Source organism: Lissotriton helveticus, chromosome 7 (assembly GCF_964261635.1).
Source record: "Lissotriton helveticus chromosome 7, aLisHel1.1, whole genome shotgun sequence".
Classification (NCBI taxonomy): Eukaryota; Metazoa; Chordata; class Amphibia; order Caudata; family Salamandridae; genus Lissotriton; species Lissotriton helveticus.
Window position 1 is genome coordinate 1078464278 of NC_136068.1, and position 22246 is coordinate 1078486523.

The window sequence follows — 22246 nt, forward strand, 5'->3', positions numbered from 1 at the left end:
GGGAAATCTCTCTATGTAAAGAGACTCCACAAGAATCTCCAGGATACCTATGCGGACAAAAGTGTGACACTAAAAACAATTCGCATGATTGATCCATTTGTGGATGAAAGTAAAGTGCTGTGCTCACTCCTACCTTTCCTGAGCTCCATGTATGAAAGAAGGCCAGTTATATTCCACATCGATATCACCTCCTCGGTATGTATATTGAGCTTCTTAAGTGAATTAATTCAAACCCCTAGCGTAACTACAGCTGTCAGAGTTTTTTCCTTGAGCTTTAAAAATGTGGTTAAAACAAAAAGGCCAGAAAACATAAAACTTTTCTAGGTCTCAGTCGTGGGGATTGAGGAAGTGTTCCTCTGCTGATACCCTGGGGGTTGTCCTACTATGGCTTACAAGACAAGGCCAAGTACAACCCTTTCATCACTTACTTGCCTGTCTTTGGTAGCTATGGCAAGCAGTCACAGATATCTCAGGGAGGTAGTGTGGGGGTTTTGAGCTCAGACTGCAACAACCACTCAAGAAACCAATAAATGAATATCCAACCCAATGATTATCTTTTCAAGAAGTAAAACTACTTTAATGCACCCTAGAATGCAATCCCATTCAATTTAGTGTCATTGTCATTAATTTGGTGAACCCCTATCTGCTATTTTCCCCCGATCTCCTCTCCGGATCCAGTTTATTGGGCCTCCCATTTTCTATGTGTTATGAGGAAATAACGTGATCATGGCTGATGTGCAGGTAGATGACTCCTGAAATGAAATTGGTGTTCTCTAGTCTTAGTTCTCAGTCTTAGGATACAGAACGGTTCAGTACCTGTTGTATAGGTGGAGCTGTCTGCTCCGCATCACACTGGCAACCTCTCTTCAAAGAGGTTGCTCCTCAGCCAACAGTGCCATCTGTTAGTTGCATTTCATCTGCTGTGTTAGCCTTTGAGCAATGTGCTCAGCCAAAGCAAAAAGGAGTGTTATTTGGCTTTTGCGACCCCAGTTGGACTACAGGTGAGTGTCACAGCAGTTGGGTCCTCTGTAACAACCTCAGATGCAGTCTCTTTGACTGGTCAAACATAGTGACGAGTTCCAATGACACAAAGGCCAATTACTCTGGAGAGTTGCGGCTTGCACCAGTCAATCACTCTAGCATTTGCTGCCACATTCAGACTAATCATGTGAATCATGATCACAGCCCCAACTGGACTTTGGCTATTACGGTTGCAGTTTTTTAAATACCTACTTGGAACCAGCACAGAGTGACTGCAGGCCAGCAAACACAAGGGTCCTCGGATAGCTTACCTTAGTTTCTCGTCAGGGTGTCCCACAGACACCTGGGACATGCTGCACTAAGCTCCTCCTAGACATAAACTCCTCCTGCAGGGTTAGCAGGCTCGTTCACTCTCTCAACAGACAGGCAGGATTTAGGGCGCAGACAGCAAGAGATCCAGACTTTATTGGATGTAACCTCACCTCTGGGAGGCTGGCTGTTATGCAGACACCAGTTTGGTTGCACAGCAGTTCTATGAGTACTTTGTGATCATTCCTTCCATAGTCATAGAAAAAATGGAACTGGAACATAAGTAAGGCAGTGGGTGTAGAATTGTTATATACCAAACTCAAGACAGGAGATGTGAGGTTGTTCTCCTTTTAAGTATCCTTTCCAGATTGCTCCCCAGGAATGGCATTTGTTGTAAAGTGATGTTTCTCACAGCAGGGTAGTCTCCAGCCTGAAGCACCCAAAAACGAAGCACAAAGAGGCGTGGGGCTTTGGCACCTGGCTGTCATTAGCCAAACTGAAAGAGTAATCTGAGAAAGAGAAAAGGGCAGGCCTTACCTAAAACTTTCTTCACCTCTGTACAACATAGTCTACAGTCCCAACTTTCTCTCTTACCATCTACCAAATAGCAGTATTCAAAAAGAATAATCAACAGCTTTTTGGTAGCAAAGGATTATTCAAATTTCTAAATGAGCCCTGTCTTCACTCTCCTCACTTCAGGGTCTACATCTCCTCCCTACAACTTCAGGAATGCCATCTATACACTTCCACATTCTGGAAAAACAACGTAACCTCTATCCTGTTTAAATGCCAGGTCTAAAGTATCCAAAATGGACCCCCACAGGCCTCCAATACCCTGACTCACTTGCACACACACCATGCATGTGCTACAAAGGCTACATCACAACCACGTACAGGATGCCGCCGGGTTGCAGGGACGGCGTACATGGTAGAATACGACTCGCGCTGAGATTGTGGAACGTAACATGGCTCCACACTAAAACATTCTATGGGAAATATTGATACTACAATCTAAGAGAACATTAGGATCCTGCAACAACATATATGAAGTCACAGAATAAGCTTATGTTTTAGATCGATTAGATAAAACATTATGAATATTATCTCAAAAAGTGTATATATATATATTGGAACTAAGGATTACTTGCACACAACACAAAGCCTTGAGAAAGCCCGAAGGGGGCGAAACGCGCGTCGGCTGTGGACCATAAAGTGAAAAAAAATAAAGGCTTGAAATTTCCACTACATTTGATGTCTGTGAATCTGACTGCTTGACCAAAGACTTGGATTGTTAATGAATCGCTAAAATAGCGAAGGGATCAAAGAGACTATATTGGAAGTGCACTGGTGTTTCTTTTTGCACGTACAGCATTCACTTAGGATGTTATTGCAAAAAGCTAGGAAAGCTCATAGAAGCAGAACTTTGCACAAGTGGGCTAATAGGCCACATAAAAAGGTCTGGTCTCAACTATGGATTCACAAAACATGTTACACCGCCACCACCACTTAATGTGCAAAACCCATGACAGTGACACGTCCACTGTCAATGAGGGCAAGGTTGGTGCGCCCCTTTAAGCCACAGGGCAAGTCAAGGATCTACTTATATCTGAAAGAGACTATTAGTTATGGATTCCTCAACTTAGAATTACCCCCAGGTGTCAGACTGGATCTGCAGAATTTTTCTTCAGCAGTACCCCTGCGCGTCAGTAGGTGGCGTTGTTCGACTTCGTGTTCGTCGTTGGCATCGTGGTCGCCGGAATGATGTTGCAGTATCTACTTAGACACAGCCCTGCGCGCTAGCGTAATGTTCAAGGCATATGAGCTGCAGATTGCATACTGTGCATAGATCGCCACCTAGTGTTGGGCCCGGATGTTTGCAGTTTGTTGTTGTCCTGAAAAGTTTTTCAGAAGTCACGAGATAGGTGACTCCTCCTTTGGTCCACATTGCGCATGGGCATCGGCTCAATCCTCAGATAGTTTTTTCCACCATCGCGCTCAGATGTGTTTCCCGTGCTCCGGTTTGGAACCGAATTTCCTTCGGCGCGCAATCCTCACCCAGTTCAACGGTATTGTTTCGATCGCGCTCCACATCAACGCGATTCTTCACCACTTCGAAGTCTTCGATTCCGATCCTCGACTAAGGCCTTCGGGCCTACCTAGGCCTTACTTTATGGCTCATGGAAAGGACGCCGTTCAAGAAGTGTCCTCGATGTGGGTCGAAGTTTCCCCACACTGACCTACATGAGGTGTGCAACCTTTGCCTCTCACCGGAGCACGATGCCAAAGACTGTTCCGCTTGTGCCTCATTCAGCTCCAAGAAGACGATTCGAGACCGACGAGCTCAAAGAACTATGGCTCGCTCGTCAGCTTCGATCCCGACGACATCTTTGAAGAGGGCGTCGGCGTGCCAGAACACCAGCACGCCGAAGAGAGTACCAGCTCCTCCGATGCCGAAGACTCCGACGTCGAGGACATCTCTCCAGATCAACGGGTCGTAAGTAAGACAATCGACCCTAACCCTTCCTCGACACCCTCAAAAAAGGCTTTGGTCACACCCTCACCTTTGGACCCGGGTGCACACCTAGAGACGGCTTTCCACGCCCCGCCTTCTGGCCCGGCAAAGACGCCTACTAAGCCTTTGTTGTAAACGTATCTAGGACCCTATTTAAATATCCCCGATTTATGCCCTTATGTGGTTATATCAAATCATATCCTTATAAAGACATAAGAAGCATACCCATATTAAGTCATAGCCAATGCAGTCAAAATACGACAAGGCTACTCCCATAGACTCCTAGAAAGTACAACGTGTTCTTAAACAAACCAAGCCTCCAGCAGCCCGGGAATCCCCCCTGCTTCTGTATTGATTTGTCCTAGAACTCCTGGAGTCTTGAAAGAACTGCGAGTTCTTAGTGACGTCTTGTGTCCAACCATATGTCAAACTCAGCACCTTCCAGGTATAAATATACCAGCATCTGCCTTAGCAAAACACACAATGGTTCGGAGCAGATCGGCTATCTACTTGCCCGACGCCCTGCTGAAACGAGTGCCGAAGGAAGCCGACCCTCCCATTGACACACCGAGAGAGACGCTGTCTTTTTTTCCTGCCGAGAAATCCAGCTCCAGTGTTTGCCTGTCACCCTCGCGGGTTGCTGGGAGATCGAGTCCTGAGAGAGAGGGATACAAGACCTCCTTCATTCTATAACCAAGGTATGGAGCTGATTGGACCCTTAGAGAATTCTTGATTCAGATTCTTGGCAAAAACTATCTTAACTCGAACAACAACTCATTTACTTCTTCCCATGTTCTAGGCTTAGGTTAGGTACACCGGGGTAGGCGTATTTTAGAAGCACCAGTTGAGTACGATTAGTCAACTTTTATAATTGTATGTATTTTATCCGTTTTAAGTATCTTATGGCTTAGAAACCATATAAATGCTTTTACAGTATTATTTCATTATACTCCTTTTACTGTACGCACTTTACTTTATAACAAGTGTGGCAATTCACTTCTCTTGCATGAGAAAGAAGACTGCTCAATAAATAACCACTTTTATTGAAAACGCCCGTCTCTCTGTTTCTCTGCACTCCTGGTGAAACTAAGCATGCACGATTGACTGAGTGAAATAGCTATCTATTGTTTCCGCAACTCTGGAGATATACTCCTTGTGCTAGGGGAGCAAAGTTGTCATGTTTATGCGGTTGTCAGAAACTAATCCCTTCTTGTCTATTCAGGAAAGTTAACACCTTCTTGTTTACTCGAGAAAGCTTCTAGTGACCTCTGAGCTAGCTGGCATTCATAATTAAGTCTAACATATTCAGTAGAGACCTAGTCGACCTCAGTCCTACGTCTAAACTATCGTTTATGTTATTCCAATGCGCAGAGCCTATTGGGAATATAGGAACTACACTACATGGCGCCCAACGTTTGGTAAGGCGATAATTTAACGCTAGATACTAGAGTAACTCAGTCGTGCTTTTCACACAGACCCCTTTTTCCCGTAAAAAAACTCCAATAGACGTCTGGAGTGGGTAAAAGGTTAATATCCGCCAGAACTTAGTAAGTAGAGATTCCTATGTATTAGTTTTTGGTTTAGTCAACGTTGAAGGATACAGTGTTCCAAAATATTGTCCACCTAATCTTTGTTTCCTTGAAACTTGCTCTGCAAACTTTGTCAGAAAAAAATGCCGGAAGGTTACGACGAAAGAGATGCTTTGGCAGCTCAACTTTTAGCGGAAGACACAATTCTCCAACAAAATGAACCGGATGCAATACTCATCCCGGTAAATATAAGGAAAACCATAACTATGAAACTTATAGAAAATGGAGTATCACCAAGAGGTAGTACAGTCATATTTGTGGTAGAGGCCCATGAATATCGGCAGACAGAGGTATTCTATTCCTGGATACATATTCCAGCAGCAAATGCTGTGACACACGAGTTCCACTACTACAAAATAGAGGAATCTCCAATGGAATTTGTTCCTTTCGAGGGCGTTGAAATTCCACTAACGTACCAAGAGCACCAGCTCTGGTTTAATGGAGCCCTAAAACATCAAAATCACTTCACCAGGCTCGGTCCACTAGGTAGACCAGGAGCCACATGGCCGGTTCTAGCCAGCTATACACCATATCCCGACATTAAAAAAATGTCAAGCGGAGAAATTTTAGTTTAGCTAAATGAATTAACAAAAGGATATAGACAGTTAGTTCAATTGACAATTGACGGTACAACCTGCCGCCAAAAATGGAAAGACACAGATATAGCAGAACAACCTTTTGAACTTGCCAGAATAATTGAAAAATCCTATGAAGAACTAGATAGAGATAGTTTGGGTGGGAAACCGCTAAAACCACAACTAAATGAAAATCCTGAAAAAACCTTTATTAAAAATAATCTCATTACTCCAAAAAAGAAGTGGGAGGGTAATAAACAAACAACTCCCAGAGAAAAACAGTTTCAGTCCAGAGGAAGGTCTCTCCAGCGGAGAAATAGATCTCCAGAACGGGGGGGGGGGGCAAGTCTCCACAAAGGGAGCCCTCTGAAAAAAGATACAACCTTAGAATCTGAAAGAGACACGTTAGTATTAGATTCCTTACCTTAGAATATCCCCAGGCGTCAGACTGGATCCGGAAACTTTTGCGTAGCAGTACCCTTGCGCGTCGGTAGGCGTCGTCTGCGGCTCCGCGTCCGTCGTCGGCGTCGTGGGCGCCGTGATGACGTCGTCTGAGTACTTAGACGCCGCCTCCGCGTGCTGACGTCAGATCTTCTTTTTTCCGCGCCAGCAAGCGCAGATCTGGAAAAAGCAGTAACCCTAGTCAATTTTTGACTAACTTTTTTGATCACTTTTTGATTGTTTTCGAAGTCTCTCGACTCCGAACGGTGCCGTAGGGATGCCCGGCTTCAAGCACTGTGACGATTGCGACCGCCTGATGTCGGTCACGGATCCTCACCGCGTGTCTTTATCTTGTTTGGGCGTCGGCCACAACGACAAGGCCTGCTCCGACTGCCGGGCCCTCTCTTCGAAAGCCAGGCGGGAGCGGTCCCGCAAGCGCCTTGAGCTCCGGCAGTCGGTCCCGCGCCGTGAGAGGTCCCGATCCCATGGGAGGTCGAGGGACAGGTCGCGGGCTCGGAGCCACCACAGCTCCGAGAGTAGGCCGCACTCCTCCGGGTCGAAGTCGTCGTCAGGTAAGAGGCACAAGAAGTCCAAGCGGCGTCATCGCTCTTCGGACTCCCCCCGACGCTCGCACGATGCGGCCGGGGGTTCGGGTGACACCACCCACGCGGCTCCGTCGGATACGCGGGCGCCGCGTGCAGCTCCACACCCTCCGGTCCCTGGGCTGAACGTGTCACAGGAGGAGATCGAGCGCTTCCTCATGGCCATGAGGAAACTCTCTCCTCCGACGGGCTCCGCGGCGCCTCCGGGCCCAGCGGACCCATCTGGGGCCCCTAGCGGGTCGGCGGCTCCGGCCCCGACGCCGTCGGGTGCTTCGGGTCCCGACGACGCCGGCGCCTTCGGGCCCGGCGCCGCAGGTCCCCACTATCCCGACGCCGCCGGCGCCTTAGGGCCCGGCGCCAAGGGGTTCAGTTGTTCCGGCGCCGCCGGTGCCTTCGGGCCCGACGCCGCTGGACCTCCTTCGGGATCTGGTTCGTCGCCGGTGGACCTTACGACCTCCCCGGCGTCGGACCCTCAGGTGTCGCCTCCGGCGCGTCCTCGGGCGGCACCGTCCCCGGTCCTGCCTTGGTTCCTGTTCAGCCGTCGGGACGGCCCCGATGGGCGCCGCTCCAGACGTCGTTTGGTGAATTTCACTTTTATGAACAGGCCCCATTGGTTGGGAACCCTGAGTTTCAGGAGATGGGTGATGAAGAGGACTGGGAGGGGTCTGAGGACCCTCTGACCAGAGAGTGTCAGTCTCAAGAGGACTGGACAGGAGAACTTGGGGAGGCCAGTGGCCTGGACACCTCTCCAGACACTGGTTTTGTCTCCCCTCCTACCGTGGCTTCGGAGGAGGGGGCAACTTATAGTGTGGTGCTGATGAGGGCTGCCAAGGCCTTGGGCCTTGAGCTCCCCGTCGTGGCCGTGAGGACTAATCTCCTCACTGAGGTCCTTAAACCGCAGTCAAGCTCGGCCGAGCCTCTGCTGCCCTTTAATGAGGCCTTGACCGACATTCTTCTTGGTCCAAGCCCGCTACGGGTTCGCCCGTAGATAGGAACGTGGCCAGACGCCACCGCCCAGCCCCGGGCGACCCATGTTTTCTGTCCACCCACCCCATCCAGGCCTCTTAATTCCCAGACCGCATTCCCGTCCGCCCCGCCGGACAGGGAATCCAAGAGGTATGAGCAGTATGGAAAGAACATATTCTCATCCCTTAGTCTAGGTCTGCGGTCTTCCAACACTGCATGCCTCTTGGGCCGTTACATCCACTCCCTGTCGGATACGGTCGCGGACGTGCTGCCAGAGTGCCCGTTGGAAGTACGGGCCAAACTCGGCCAAGCCCTTGTGGAGGGCCGGGACGCAGCCAAGTATTCCATTAGGTGTGGGCTGGATACCACCGACTCGCTAGGCAGAGCGATGGCAACGACGGTGGCGGTCAGACGCCACGCCTGGCTGAGGTCCGCCAACTTTTCGGCAGATGTCCAGAACACACTCATGGACATGCCGTTCAATGGCCGTCGCCTCTTTGGCGACAAAGCAGACCATGCGCTCGAGCGCTTTAAGGACTCCAGGGCTACGGCCAAGTCCTTGGGCCTCTCGGGCCAGCGCCAGCAATCGGCTGCCTTTCACTCCTTTCGTGGCCACGGAAGGGGTGCGCCCACACGCGCAGCCAGCCACGCTCCGCAGGGCAATACCCAACGCGGTGGCGGCCGTGGGAACCGCCGTCCGGGCGATCGGGGTCAGCGGCGAGGTCAGTCCACACCTTCCCCCGCAGCATCCGCCTCAAAACCCTCCTAGTCCGTGCTTTCAGGCCCATGTGACGCCAGTGGGGGGCAGGGTTCGCCATCACCACCTCCACTGGCGCACTGTCACTTCGGACAGGTGGGTGCTGCAAATCGTCCGATGGGGCTACTCCCTCCCCTTAGAGGCGACTCCTCCAGCTATGCCACCGCAGAACCACCGTGTATCGGGGGATCATTTGCGACTCTGCAGGAGGAAGTTACGGCCCTCTTGGCCAAGGGGGCCATCGAGCACGTTCCTGGGCCAGAAGTAGGGTGTGGTTGCTACTCCCACTACTTTCTGGTACCCAAGAAGGGCAAAGGGGGCCTACGCCCTATCTTGGATCTACGGAACGTCAACGGCTTCCTCCGGAAGGAGAAGTTCAAGATGCTGACACTGGCTCAGGTCCTGGCTGCCCTGGACCCAGGAGACTGGATGGTAGCGTTGGACTTGCAGGACGCTTATTTCCACATCCCCGTCTTGCCGGCCCACCGACGCTACCTGCGGTTCACGGTTGGCCACGAGCACTTTCAGTTTACCGTGCTCCCCTTCGGCCTTACCAGCGCCCCACGGGTGTTCACAAAGGTGATGGCGGTGGTCGCAGCTCATCTGCGCAGGTTAGGGGTTTCAGTCTTCCCCTACCTAGACGACTGGCTGTTGAAGGCGTGCTCGCCCCAGACAGTCGTCAGCCACCTCCAGACTACGGCGGATCTCCTGCACCAGCTGGGGTTCTCCATCAATGTGCCAAAGTCACACCTGTGTCCCTCGCAGAAGCTCCTCTTCATCGGAGCGGTTCTGGACTCGGCGCAGTTTCGGGTTTATCCACCCGAACAGCTGGTCCGGGATATTCAGGCTCTGATTCCCATCTTTCAGCCGTTATCCCGGGTCTCGGTCAGGTTGACGCTGCGGCTTCTGGGGCTGATGGCCTCCTGCATCCTTCTGGTGCATCACGCCAGGTGGCGGATGCGGGCTCTGCAGTGGGACCTGAAGTTTCAGTGGGCCCAGCATCAGGGCAATCTGTCCGACCACGTCCTGATCTCGGAGGGCACTGCGAGACAGCTGCAGTGGTGGCTCACGGACCGCGATTGGGTCAGCGGCAGATCCCTCTCCCTTCCCCAACCGGAGGACGTAGTTGTGACGGACGCGTCCCTCCAGTGCTGGGGAGGCCACATGGGAGAGGCGGAGATCAGAGGCCTCTTGTCTCCGGCGGAGGCCCGGCTCCACATCAACCTGTTGGAGTTGCGGACGATTCGTCTAGCACTGAAGGCATTCCTCCCCTCTGTCCGGGGGAGTGTAGTGCAGGTGTTCACGGACAACACCACCGCAATGTGGTACTGCAACAAACAGGGCGGGGTGGGGTCGTGGACCCTTTGCCAGGAGGCTCTGCGCCTCTGGCAGCGGCTGGAACGCCAGGGCGTGACCCTGGTGGCCCAACATCTGGCGGGTTCTCTGAACGCCAGGGCTGACGAGCTCAGCCGTCGGTGCATGATGGATCATGAATGGCGTCTGAACTCGGACGTTGCGCAAGGCCTCTTTCAGCGATGGGAAGAGCCTTGGTTAGATCTATTCGCCACCGAAGAGAACGCGCAATGTCATCAGTTTCACCCTGGTTTTAAATCCCCTATGCGCATACTTGCATATTAAATTGGTCCCCTCACCGCTACTTTGGCGGCCCGATCCCTCGCGCTTTCGATTTTCGGAGCGCCATCTTGGGTAGGTGCAGGAAACGCTGGACACTCCCGCGCTCTAGCAGTCAGGAGGACTGGCTAGAGACTGCTGCCGGGAAGTGTTTAAAAGGAGGTAGGGCGAAGGATCTTCCTGTTTGGCGAGCGCTCATGCTGTTTTGCTCGTGTGCTGACTACGTGATATTTTAAAAAACTCCCGTTTTTGTCTTTGATTGAATTTTTCTTTTAGCAGCGTTTCACCCTGGTTTTAAATCCCCTATGCGCATACTTGCATATTAAATTGGTCCCCTCACCGCTACTTAGGCGGCCCGGTCCCTCGCGCTTTCGATTTTCGGAGCGCCATCTTGGGTAGGTGCAGGAAACGCTGGACACTCCCGCGCTCTAGCAGTCAGGAGGACTGGCTAGAGACTGCTGCCGGGAAGTGTTTAAAAGGAGGTAGGGCGAAGGATCTTCCTGTTTGGCGAGCGCTCATGCTGTTTTGCTCGTGTGCTGACTACGTGATATTTTAAAAAAATCCCGTTTTTGTCTTTGATTTAATTTTTCTTTTAGCAGCGTTTCACCCTGGTTTTAAATCCCCTATGCGCATACTTGCATATTAAATTGGTCCCCTCACCGCTACTTTGGCGGCCCGGTCCCTCGCGCTTTCGATTTTCGGAGCGCCATCTTGGGTAGGTGCAGGAAACGCTGGACACTCCCGCGCTCTAGCAGTCAGGAGGACTGGCTAGAGCTCTACTTAAACCGAGTGCGATGACGCGCAGATTGTGCGCGCAGCGTGATTGCCGCAGCCACGCCGGAGTCACGCCGGAGTCACGCCAGAGTCCAGCCCGTCTGCGCCCGTCCGCGTTGAGGACGGGCTGGACGGCGGGACCCATAGGTCGGACATAGCTGGGCATGGTGTATTAAAATATTCTTTACAGGACATTTTACGCCTCCGGCCTATTACTGCACCATGCTTCCATAGATTTACTCCTGAGGACCTCTCCGTGTTCAAGGGATGTGGGTGCTTCAAGTCAGATCTGGCCGGTGTGCATTCCGTACTTCCCGTCCCCCCCCGGGAGCCTCGCTCGCAAGTATTTTCTAGGGAACTGAATGTAAAGTGCCTGCTCCTTAATGCGCGCTCACTTATTAAAAACAACATCGTGTTCAAGGAGCTGGTTCTGGAGAAGAATCCGACATGGGTTTTTATTACGGAAACCTGGGCTAAGGACTCCTCGGGCCCAGACCTTATTGAAGCAGTCCCTGATGGGTATTGCTTGACTCGGCAGGACAGAGTAGGCCGAGTCGGTGGTGGATTAGCCATCCTGCATAGGGACAGTGCTCAATGTCATACTATGCCTCTATCTGACCCCAAGGACGCCACCCAGGTTCTGTACTTTTCATTACAGGATGCTTCTAATTCCCCTTTTAATGGGATTTTGGTCTACCGTCCACCCGGGCCAAGAGCAGATTTTAGCCTAAAACTGCTTCAACTCTTGGAGCCCTACTTTGGTCGGGAGAATCTAACGATTCTGGGTGATTTTAATTTTCACTTAGAGCTATTGGAATCACATGACACTTCCGTGCTGCTGGAAGCACTGTCAGCTTGTGGACTCACCCAATTGGTGAAAGGACCCACCCACCGAGCTGGACACACGCTCGATGGGATTTTCTCTAACGACCAGAGACTCTTAGTTACGGACCCCTTCTCCCTCTCCTGGTCAGACCACCTGGCTGTTCCTTTTAACGTGTCTGTCCCTAGCCATGAAATTCGTAGGAAAGTTCCGAGTACTTTTGAAGTGCGTAGGAATCTCAAAAACATCGGGGAACACTCTTTTGACCCATGGATTCCTAGTCTGTCTCCTATTTGGGAGATGGATCCCTCTTCGGCGGTCCCGCATTATGACAATACTCTCACAGAGGCCTTGGACGAATTGGCGCCGGCTCGGACCTGCTATTCAGCCAGGAAAAGACCATCAGCTCCCTGGTTCTCGGAACACCTTAGAGTCCTGAGGCAGGAAGTCAGGAGGCAGGAACGGCGATGGCATGCAAGCTGGGATCTCAAAGACAGGGAAGCTCATAAAGCCCTGCTCAAGAGATACAAGTCGGAAGTCATCGGGACCAAACAAGACTACTTTGTGACCCTGACTTCCTCCCTTTCATCTCCCAAAGAGCTCTTCAGGGTCGTGGACTCCCTTACATCTCTTCAGGTCCCCGATCCTGTTGCTCCATCTCAGGAGCTCTGCAATGACATTGCCCTCTTCTTCCAGTCCAAAATATCGGACATTTACACTTCTCTGGAGTCACAGAGACTCTTAACGGCTTAGCCTCCGGCCACTGTAGTCCCGGATGTTTCTGTGGCGGAGCCTCCTGTGGCCGACTATTTGGAATCTTTTCCTCCGCTCTCCCTACAAGATCTTGACATGCTGCTTGAGAAAACTAAGTCAGGGTCTCCATTAGATGCCTGCCCTCTTAAGATCATGAAGCAGTGTAGAGGATCTCTTCTACCCCCATTACTTGAGATCATGAATGGGGTTATGAGGGAGGGCGTTTTTCCACAGCAGTGGAAAAATGCTGTGGTAAAACCTCTCCTTAAGAAACCCTCCCTAGATCCCGGGGTATTAAAAAACTTTCGCCCCATCTCACTGCTCCCGGCCCCTGCAAAGATGCTTGAGTCCCATTTAAATGGGCATCTAGCTGCCTTTGTGGAGAAGTCGGGCTGTTTGGACCCTTCCCAGCATGGTTTCAGGAGGGAACACAGCACCGAGTCCGCCCTCACCTTGGTCCTCGACTCTATCCGTATGAGTGTGGACGAGGGTCGGACATCCCTCCTGATCCTTCTGGACCTCACGGCTGCCTTCGATACCCTATCTCCCCGGGTCTTAACATCTCGTCTGGGTGAGATTGGGGTCCGGGGGGCAGCCCTGGGTCTGCTCTCTTCCTTTTTACATCATAGGGAGCAGAGGGTAATGCTGGGAAAATTTCTATCTCCATCCCTGTCTGTGCATTGTGGGGTCCCTCAAGGGTCGGCGCTTAGCCCCACCCTTTTTAACATCTATGTGACCCCCCTTGCCAGACTTATTAGATCCTTTGGGATGGAGGTAGTCTCCTACGCGGACGACACTCAGATCCTCGTGTCTCTCTCCCAGTCAACAGAGCTGACGGCCCCCAGATTTAGATCTTGCATGGAGGCCGTCGGCCAGTGGATGATCTACAACTCACTGAAGTTGAATGGGGAGAAGACCGAGGTGATGGTGTTCGGCGGAAGGGAAGACATTTGGTCCATGGAGTGGTGGCCTGACTCGTTTGGTTCCTGCCCTAAGCCCACCTCCTCGGCTAGAAATCTTGGGGTGATGATTGACCCTACGCTTGATATGCGCCAACAGGTCAGCAGGACGGTATCTACCTGCTGGGGTATAATCCATGTTCTCAGGAAAATCAGGAACTACCTCTCCCTGCAGGCAAGAAGGCAACTGGCTGTCGCCCTTTTGGGGTCCCGTCTGGACTACTGCAATGCGTTGTATGCTGGACTGAATAAGAGTCAGCTGCAGCGCTTGCAGGTAGTCCAGAATGCGGCAGCCAGATTTGTTCTTGATCTTCCCCGACGCTCTTCGGCAACGTTGGCTAGAAAGCAGCTCCACTGGCTGCCGATAAAGGAGCGGATTGTCTTTAAGTCCATGTGCATGGTCTATAAGGCCTTGGCAAAAAGTAGCCCTACAGGCATTAGATCCATCTTGACCCACTATAATCCTGGCAGGAACCTTCGCTCCTCCAATCATTTTCTTCTTCATGTCCCTCGCATTCGGAAAGCCAGATGGGGCGGTAGGGCTTTTTCCATCTTGGCTCCAAAATGGTGGAACGACCTCCCTTTGGAGCTCAGGTCCCTCCCCTCCCTGCAAACCTTTAGAGCCGCTCTCAAAACTCTCCTCTTTGTCCAAGCGTATGATTTAAGCGCATGAGTGCCAGCCTTCTGATCTTTTTTGTTAGGCGCCTTGACACCTTCGGGTTTTAGTTTGCGCGTTACAAGATGCAAAATAAATAAATAAATAAATAATCAGTTCTGCGCGTTGGAATTTCCAAGGCGGCACTCGCTAGGAGACGCTTTTCGTCGCGAGTGGAGTTGCGGTCTGTTGTACGCCTTTCCGCCTATACCACTTCTGCCCAGAGTGCTGAAGAAGATCAGGCGCGACCGGGCCCAAGTCATCCTTGTGGCTCCGGACTGGGCTCGAAGGTACTGGTATCCCTAACTACTCAGTATGTCAGTCGATCCCCTCGTTCGTCTGCCTCTTCAGGAGGACCTTCTGTCGCAGCAGCAGGGGACGGTCCTCCACCCGAACCTGTCCAGTCTCCACCTCCATGCTTGGAGATTGAGCGGCGACAGTTGAGGCCATTTGACTTGCCTCCTGAAGTCTGTAACGTCATTCTGGCAGCCAGGCGTCCCTCCACAAAGTCGGTATACGCCTGCAGGTGGAACAGATTTGTGGCATGGTGCACAGCAAAGGCTGTGGATCCTCTTGCTGCCCCTCTTTCTGAGGTTCTTCTCTTCCTTCTTTCTCTTGCCCAGCAGGGCTCTGCTCTGGGCACTATCAAGGGCTACCTTTCTGCCCTTTCAGCCTTTCTCAGGCTACCTGATCAGCCTTCTTTGTTCAAGTCCCCTATTGTAAACAGATTTCTTAAGGGCATCACACACACGTTTCCTCCTGTTCCGTTTGCGATGCCTCAGTGGGACTTGAACCTGGTTCTTACATTTCTGATGTGCGCTCCCTTTGAGCCACTTCACAACTGTCCTTTTCCCACGATGGATGATGTTCTCGACGTCGCTGGACCCAGGATTGGGGCAACAAGTCTTGGCAAATTCAAGCCCACGCGGTGGACCTAAAATGGCGTCTGGAGTGGACCAGGAGGGTCCGGGGTGCTCCTCTTTTGGAAGGGAGCAAGGGCCAGTCTGGAGCAACCAGACCAGCAGCAGTGATGTCGTCGGGCGTCGTCAGGAAGGCCACAAGCCAGCGGGCTAGTAGCCAAACAACGCGGTGAGCAGCAAAAAGCAGAAGGGCCCCACGCAGATCGTGGCGATGCTGGGAGGCTGGACTTCGGTGCTGGAGCTGCTCAGGGTCGGGGCTTCTCGGTCCCCAAAGCACTCACCAGAGGATCCCTCAGCGGTCGTGCTGGAAAGAAGTCGTGCAGTCTTGAAGATGGCCGGTCCCTCGAGGTCTCGTCGCACCCACGGTTCTCAGCTTGGCTGTAGAGGTGGGTAGAGGTCAGAGGTGCCAGGGAAGCCGGTTCTCGTCGAGCTGGGCAGTCGGATTCCGGAGGAAGGACTTGCAGCAGACCGCAGTGTTCTTAAGATGGTGCCTGCGGATGCAGGGTGACTACTCCTTAGCCACAAGGGAGAATCTTGAAGAAGAAATCTTGATGTCCTTTCGTAGAAAGTCGTGTCTTGATTCCAAAGATGATCTAATTTGGAAGGGGGCCTGCTCCTACCTTTATCTGGGAAAAGGGGGCTGGCACGCGACTAAGTCCTGCCCTATGGGTGGGACCAGGAGGGGGGTGGTTACACCCCTCTCCTTTGGCGGGCTTTCCCCAGGCCAGGGGCTGGAGTGCCCCTGGAACGGGTTTCAGCCGGCCTATGCACAGTGAGCACCGGGGTGCCACTTGCAGTCACCTTCCTCTGTAGCCCTGCCTACCTGGAATACACAAAACCCTGTCTGGGACGGTGCTGGCACCGCCCCTGGCAGGAAACCCTTTGTCCTTGCCTCCTGCTCTGGGAGGACTCCCAGCAGCAGGAGGGCAGACTAGTGTCTCGGTGGCAGCATCCATTTTGTGGAGCTGAGGCTATGTCTGACTTTAACCGGGGTTACAGGTTACATACATGTCGTGTCCCTCTAGAAGGGTGGAATGCTAACCCCGTCGCCAGAATTGGCGAGGGGTTAGTATTCCAATTCGTATGACACCTTACTCGACATGTTTTGATAAAGCGATACCAGAGTTGGCATATAACCGCGAGGCTTATAATGCACTTAAGAGTATATGGTATGCGATATCATGGAAACGGCTAAGGGATGGATCCTGAAAGCCGCAGACAGGCTCAGCTCATGCCAGAGCACCATCTCACACGATTCCAAGCACTCTGCCTTCAGGATTGTTAAGGCCTGCCATAGGAGTGACTGATAGGAGATCTGTGTGTCCATTTTTAGGGTTAGATATAGGTATACTATATCTAAAGCAAAGGGTGATTACACCACCTTGCCCCAGCTGTCGTGCAGCCAGTTGTGTCAGCTTAGTTAGTCAGCCCAGGGGTGGCACAATACATGCTTCAGCCCCTGGGAGACTTCTGGGTGCACCTCAGCCCTGGGTACAGGGACTTAGAGAGGGCCCAGTGCCAATTCAGTACCTGAGTACAATTTGGATAGAGAGAACAGCTAGGCTGTGGGTCTGATTAGCAGGCCCACAGCCAGGGAAAGTCGTAAACCAGTGCAGCAAAAAGCAAAAATCTGGGTGATCATAGGATTGCAGACCCTACTCTCCTACAGTCAGCATTAGGCTATCTACACGCAGTCGTCCATACGGAAGAATGCGATCCCATAAATATTAAGACAAGATTAATTTGGATGTGACCCCAGCGCTCGGCTGACGCCAGAATTGTTATAAAAGATTTGCGAGTCTTTATCGTCACATACGCAATTGGCATGCTACATTCTGACCAGGGTTCTGCGTTTAGCTCTCGAGCTTACAAGGAGGCCATGGCCAGCTTGGGCATTGCATTGCGGTACTCTAGTCCATTCCATCCCGAGGGAAATGCAGTAGTGTACAGAAAAAAACGTGACATAAAGCAATCTATAACAGCAAGGTTATTAGGTTCGGATGATGGGTGGGTCAAACATCTAATAAGTGTCCAACGTTGTCTTAATAATCTGCCAAGAAATTCTCTGGGTGGAATCACTCCGTATGAACTTTTGTTTGGTACAAAAATGATAATCGAAGACCTCGATTGTCAGACTTCAGTGGTGAAACAAAAAACCTTTGATATCAAAGATCGTTTGACTGTTTTACAGGACTTAAATGAAACAAGAAGAAGTCTAAGTAACACAAAGCTAAAGCCAATGGCCACTGAAGAAAAACCACCTGTCCCAGCAAGACCTGTCTGGATTCCAAAGATTGGGGATCTGGTCAGAGAAAAGATCGCGGTGAAGAAGGAATTTGCGCCTTCTTACAGAAAGGCTGTACATGTCTTGGCAATCAACGGAACAAGATCAGTAATTCTACTGCCCCTTGCTGGTAAAAAGGAGAACAGAGTTGTATCAATCGACCTGGTAAAACCACAATCATGTGGCCAATAATAAGTAGTAGGCCCAGTGGACTCCCAAGAAGTAGCAGAAGACCAAACCTTGCTACAATCCAAGAGGTTCAAACTGAGAGACTAATCACATTTGATAAACCTGCAGTAGATAAAAAAGGACTATGCAACAAAGCCATGGAACTTGTGCCTCTTGAGACAAAATTGCAACAGTTCGTCAAGAAACACCTATCTACAATGATGTAGCCTCTGACCATACAAATCCAAAGATTAATGAAAATCCGGAAGCTATTCCAACAATTGACAGAATTGCATCTGGTTACTTCATCAATTTCGATGACTTTTCTGATGATCCAAGTGAACATGAGGACAAGCCAGCAAACAAAACTTTCAAAGACAAAATTACAGAACTCTTTCATCAACTTGGAGAAACATATCTGATTTCCCCATGGATTGAATTGTGGATTGTGTTAGGTTTACTTTTCCTCCTGCTCTGGCTCATTTTGGTTCTAAGCTTGGGAAGAATGATTGATGGAAAATACAGTACAATGGACACAGCAAGTCCGAACATCAACTTGGTTCTAAAACCTCACAGATCTTCTCACATCGAAAAAAGAGAACTGTCATCAGTGAACATCACAGCCATTCCTATACCTGGTGGTGTAGCATGGGACCCAACTGATTACGAAATCTATGGCCCTGTTGAACTCTTGAAATATCTACATCAGTTCAAGGTTTCCTTAAGTGACTTTGTATCACCTAGTACTTGTCAGATTTTGAAATGTCAGCAAAATTTACAGAACATGATCATTTACAAGGTTCATCAGATTATGAAGAATTGTATTGCTTTAATCATTATGGTCATCACTATTTGCATAAATCTGCTAATCCTAGAAATGTTTTTACTTATAATCAATGGGAGCATTGTCCAACACCGCCAAAAGTCAGTTTGAAAACATTTTATGAGAAATTCCCATACTTCTCAGGGTTTAATAACTCAGATCCAGAAACATTTTATTTTAGAATTATGAATAAGACAGGAATGAAAAACATGTTGCCAAATACTAAACTGATTTATTCTGAAAATTTTTATGAAAAAATGTCTACATTTGGTTTTGAATTTTGGAAAAACATTGAGACTAAAACGGTCTGGAGTACAAAAGACTGGCAGGTACAAGGTTTAGAATCATTATTCAGAGCCAGCATGATCCCAGAACAGATAATATTCCTGAATGACACCATTCAACAAACAACCTGTCTTGGCCGAGCCAAGATAAAGGACTTAAACAAACCGTCTATTCCAAAGCCCATACCTGATAGTAATAGCACTACAGATGTGGAGATAGACGTATCCCATATTTTACACCAAAACAGAACAAATCCTGATTGGAAAAAATGGTTGATCTGGCCCACAGACACTAATAACTGTCAAGATCGATTCCTGAACAAAACACAGGGGTTCAAACAGAACAGGCCAGACCCAAGATATTCCCAGAGACAACATCCAGGGATAATAACAACATACAGTGTAGGAAAACTATGCCTCGAATGGCTACAGAAATCCACACTACCTAAAATTAAGCAACACTTGACTTTACTTAAAGAAGGTGCTGACTTGCGAGATTTCTTAATGGGACCTCGCAAACAGCGTGAAAAACGTTTCATATACGCCGGTATATACGCTGCTTACAACGAAGCTTGGAAAGTAACGCAAATTGAAACTGCGGAAAAAATACGAGAAATTGATCGTATTAATTTGGAAAAAACACTGTCTGTAGTGGACAATGGATTAACGACTCTGTCCTCCAGAATTTATTCACTGGACAGCATTGTATCATCTGCTATTGATATAATAGAACAGGATATGCTAATGTTACAACATGGCCAGTCCCAATTACGTTCTATTGTACAGTTAGGCTGGACGTTACAAAACCTCCGTTCAGGCTACGTGCCATGGCGTCTAAACAAAACGTCATTAGTTTCTATCTTTAACCTTACAGATAAACAAATCTCTTTGGCACAAAAAGGAGCAGACTATACGGTGCTGAGCATTGAAAAACTAGAAAGATTACCATTGACAATCTCCGAAAGACCTGTCATTGAATGGATAATACATGGAACCATTACAATTCCGATAACGACTTTTCAGTTTCAATACTGCCATAAGTATATACCAGCGGGCCTGTATGAAAGGTTGGGTAAAGGATACATCAAGTCAACCTGGAATTTACCTTATACACATAGATTTTATAGTGAAGGGAAAAAAGAGGTATTTCTTAGTGGTAACAACTGTAAAAATTCACTAAGCGGTACACTACTGTGTCAAGGGATTAACTTGCATGGAGCCTGCGAAGGTTCATCAAATAACCTTTCATGTCACCTGCACGGCACCCCTGCTACACAGATAGAGCTTTTTTTCAGACAACTTTCCAACGGCAGTTACGTTATAATGAGTGACCACAGCTGTTGTGGCATGGTGCCAGGAACGGCCTATCTCGTGAGCGTTACTTCCAGGGTCATTTGCTGTATGCATGTATTGTATCCAAACAGCAAGCCAGACAAGGAGGCAGCAATATGGCCTTCTCTGAATATCTCTTATATTCGAATTGATACTTTAAGCAGAATGAAGTCTATTCTTTTACAAACAACTGTGCCTTTAACCTCGTCTAGAGAAACGTATGATCTGCAAGTTGCAAGGACAGCAGCAGAGATACATGCATTATCAACAAATTGCCCCGTGCATTTCGTAGAAATGTTAAGTCAAATCTTAAACATGTCAGATACCAGTGGCATCGCACATGTATTTAAGACAATTTTTTCGGGACTGTTAGCACCCTTTGAAGCAGTCCTGAGCATCTTCCCGAATTTCGTGCACTCTGTGTTCGGCGGCCTGCCTCTCATCTTGGGGCTCGTAGCAGGAATTGTATTTTTGTTCCTTCTGCTTCGATATGGCAAGTTAAGTCACAGACAAAACTCTTGCTACAATGGAAGAGACCATCCTAGCAATGCGATACTGATGCCGGCATTCGTTGAGACCTCACCATTACGATTAGGTGGCGGTGAGGTACGAGATGAAAGCGGCACACAGGTACAACCTTCTGTGACCATTGCTGATCTAGACACCGATGACTGCAATGCCTCTCACATATGCACTATTTCTACTTTTTCGGACTTGGTCCAACTTTCACCTACTGTTGTAGACGTATTCTTTGCCAGCCTATCTGAGTTGATGTTCTCCCCTAACAATTAGAATAACTTTTAAAACAAAACATGAGCACACAGCGTTCCCTGAACTCTGAATTCGGCCTTCAGTTTTGATAAACAGAACTTAGAAAACATTCGAACTATTTTTTTCCCCTAAAAGAGAAATTATTTTTTCCGTTCCCAAAATATTTACCTTTTTGGCACATGATACTCTGCTTAAAGTAGAACTATTCTTAGAGAACAAGATTTCTATTTTTAGAAAATCTAGAGACAATATTTTGACTTAGCCTCTAGCACATGTACAGTCTTGTATAAATATGTGATGAAATGGTCTCGACCTTCTCTTCTGTATTAAGAGCCATTTCATAACTGTAAATTTCGTGATTCATTCAGTCAAGATTACAATGCACTAAAATGACATTTTCTGCTTGAAAACGTACAGTATAATACTCGTTTTTCGTGTATATATGCATTTGAAATGCATTTTATGTATTTTGGGGTGGGCTGGAAAACACATGCATAATTATATGTTTAATATTGCTTAGTATTTAGTAATGATGGACATTATACGTGGAGTGGGTGTTGTAAACGTATCTAGGACCCTATTTAAATATCTCCGATTTATGCCCTTATGTGGTTATATCAATTCATATCCTTATAAAGGCATAAGAAGCATACCCATATTAAGTCATAGCCAATGCAGTCCAAATACGGCAAGGCTACTCCCATAGACTCCTAGAAAGTACAACGCTTTCTTAAACAAACCAAGCCTCCAGCAGCCCAGGAATCCCCCCTGCTTCGGTATTTATTTGTCCTAGAACTCCTGGAGTCCTGAAAGAACTGCGAGTTCTTAGTGACGTCTTATGTCCAACCATACGTCAAACTCGGCACCTTCCAGGTATAAATATACCAGAATCTGCCTTAGCAAAACACACGGTGGTTTGGAGCAGATCGGCTATCTACTTGCCCGACGCCCTGCTGAAATGAGTGCTGAAGGAAGCCGACCCTCCCATTGACGCACTGAGAGAGACGCTGTCTTTTCTCCTGCAGAGAAATCCAGCTCCAGTGTTTCCCTGTCACCCTCGCGGGTTGCTGGGAGATCGAGTCCTGAGAGAGATACAAGACCTCCTTCATTCTATAACCAAGGTATGGAGCTGATTAGACCCTTGGAGAATTCTTGATTCAGATTCTTGGCAAAAACTATCTTAATTCGAACGGCAACTCATTTACTTCTTCCCACGTACTAGGCTTAGATTAGGTACACCGGGGTAGGCGTATTTTCGAAGCACCCGTTGAGTACGATTAGTCAACTTTTATCATTGTATGTATTTTATCCGTTTTATGTATCTTATGGCTTAGAA

At 49.0% G+C, this 22246-nt stretch overlaps 1 protein-coding gene across 2 annotated transcripts in view; it reads left to right on the forward strand.

The window, feature by feature from the left end:
* RNF213 (ring finger protein 213) overlaps positions 1–22246 on the forward strand; it is a 2973532-nt gene that overhangs the window by 1760995 nt on the left and 1190291 nt on the right. For both annotated transcript variants that reach the window (XM_078654076.1, XM_078654077.1), the window contains exon 25: positions 2–195. In XM_078654076.1, the coding sequence (XP_078510202.1) occupies positions 2–195 (194 nt within the window). The remainder of the gene's footprint in view (position 1; positions 196–22246) is intronic.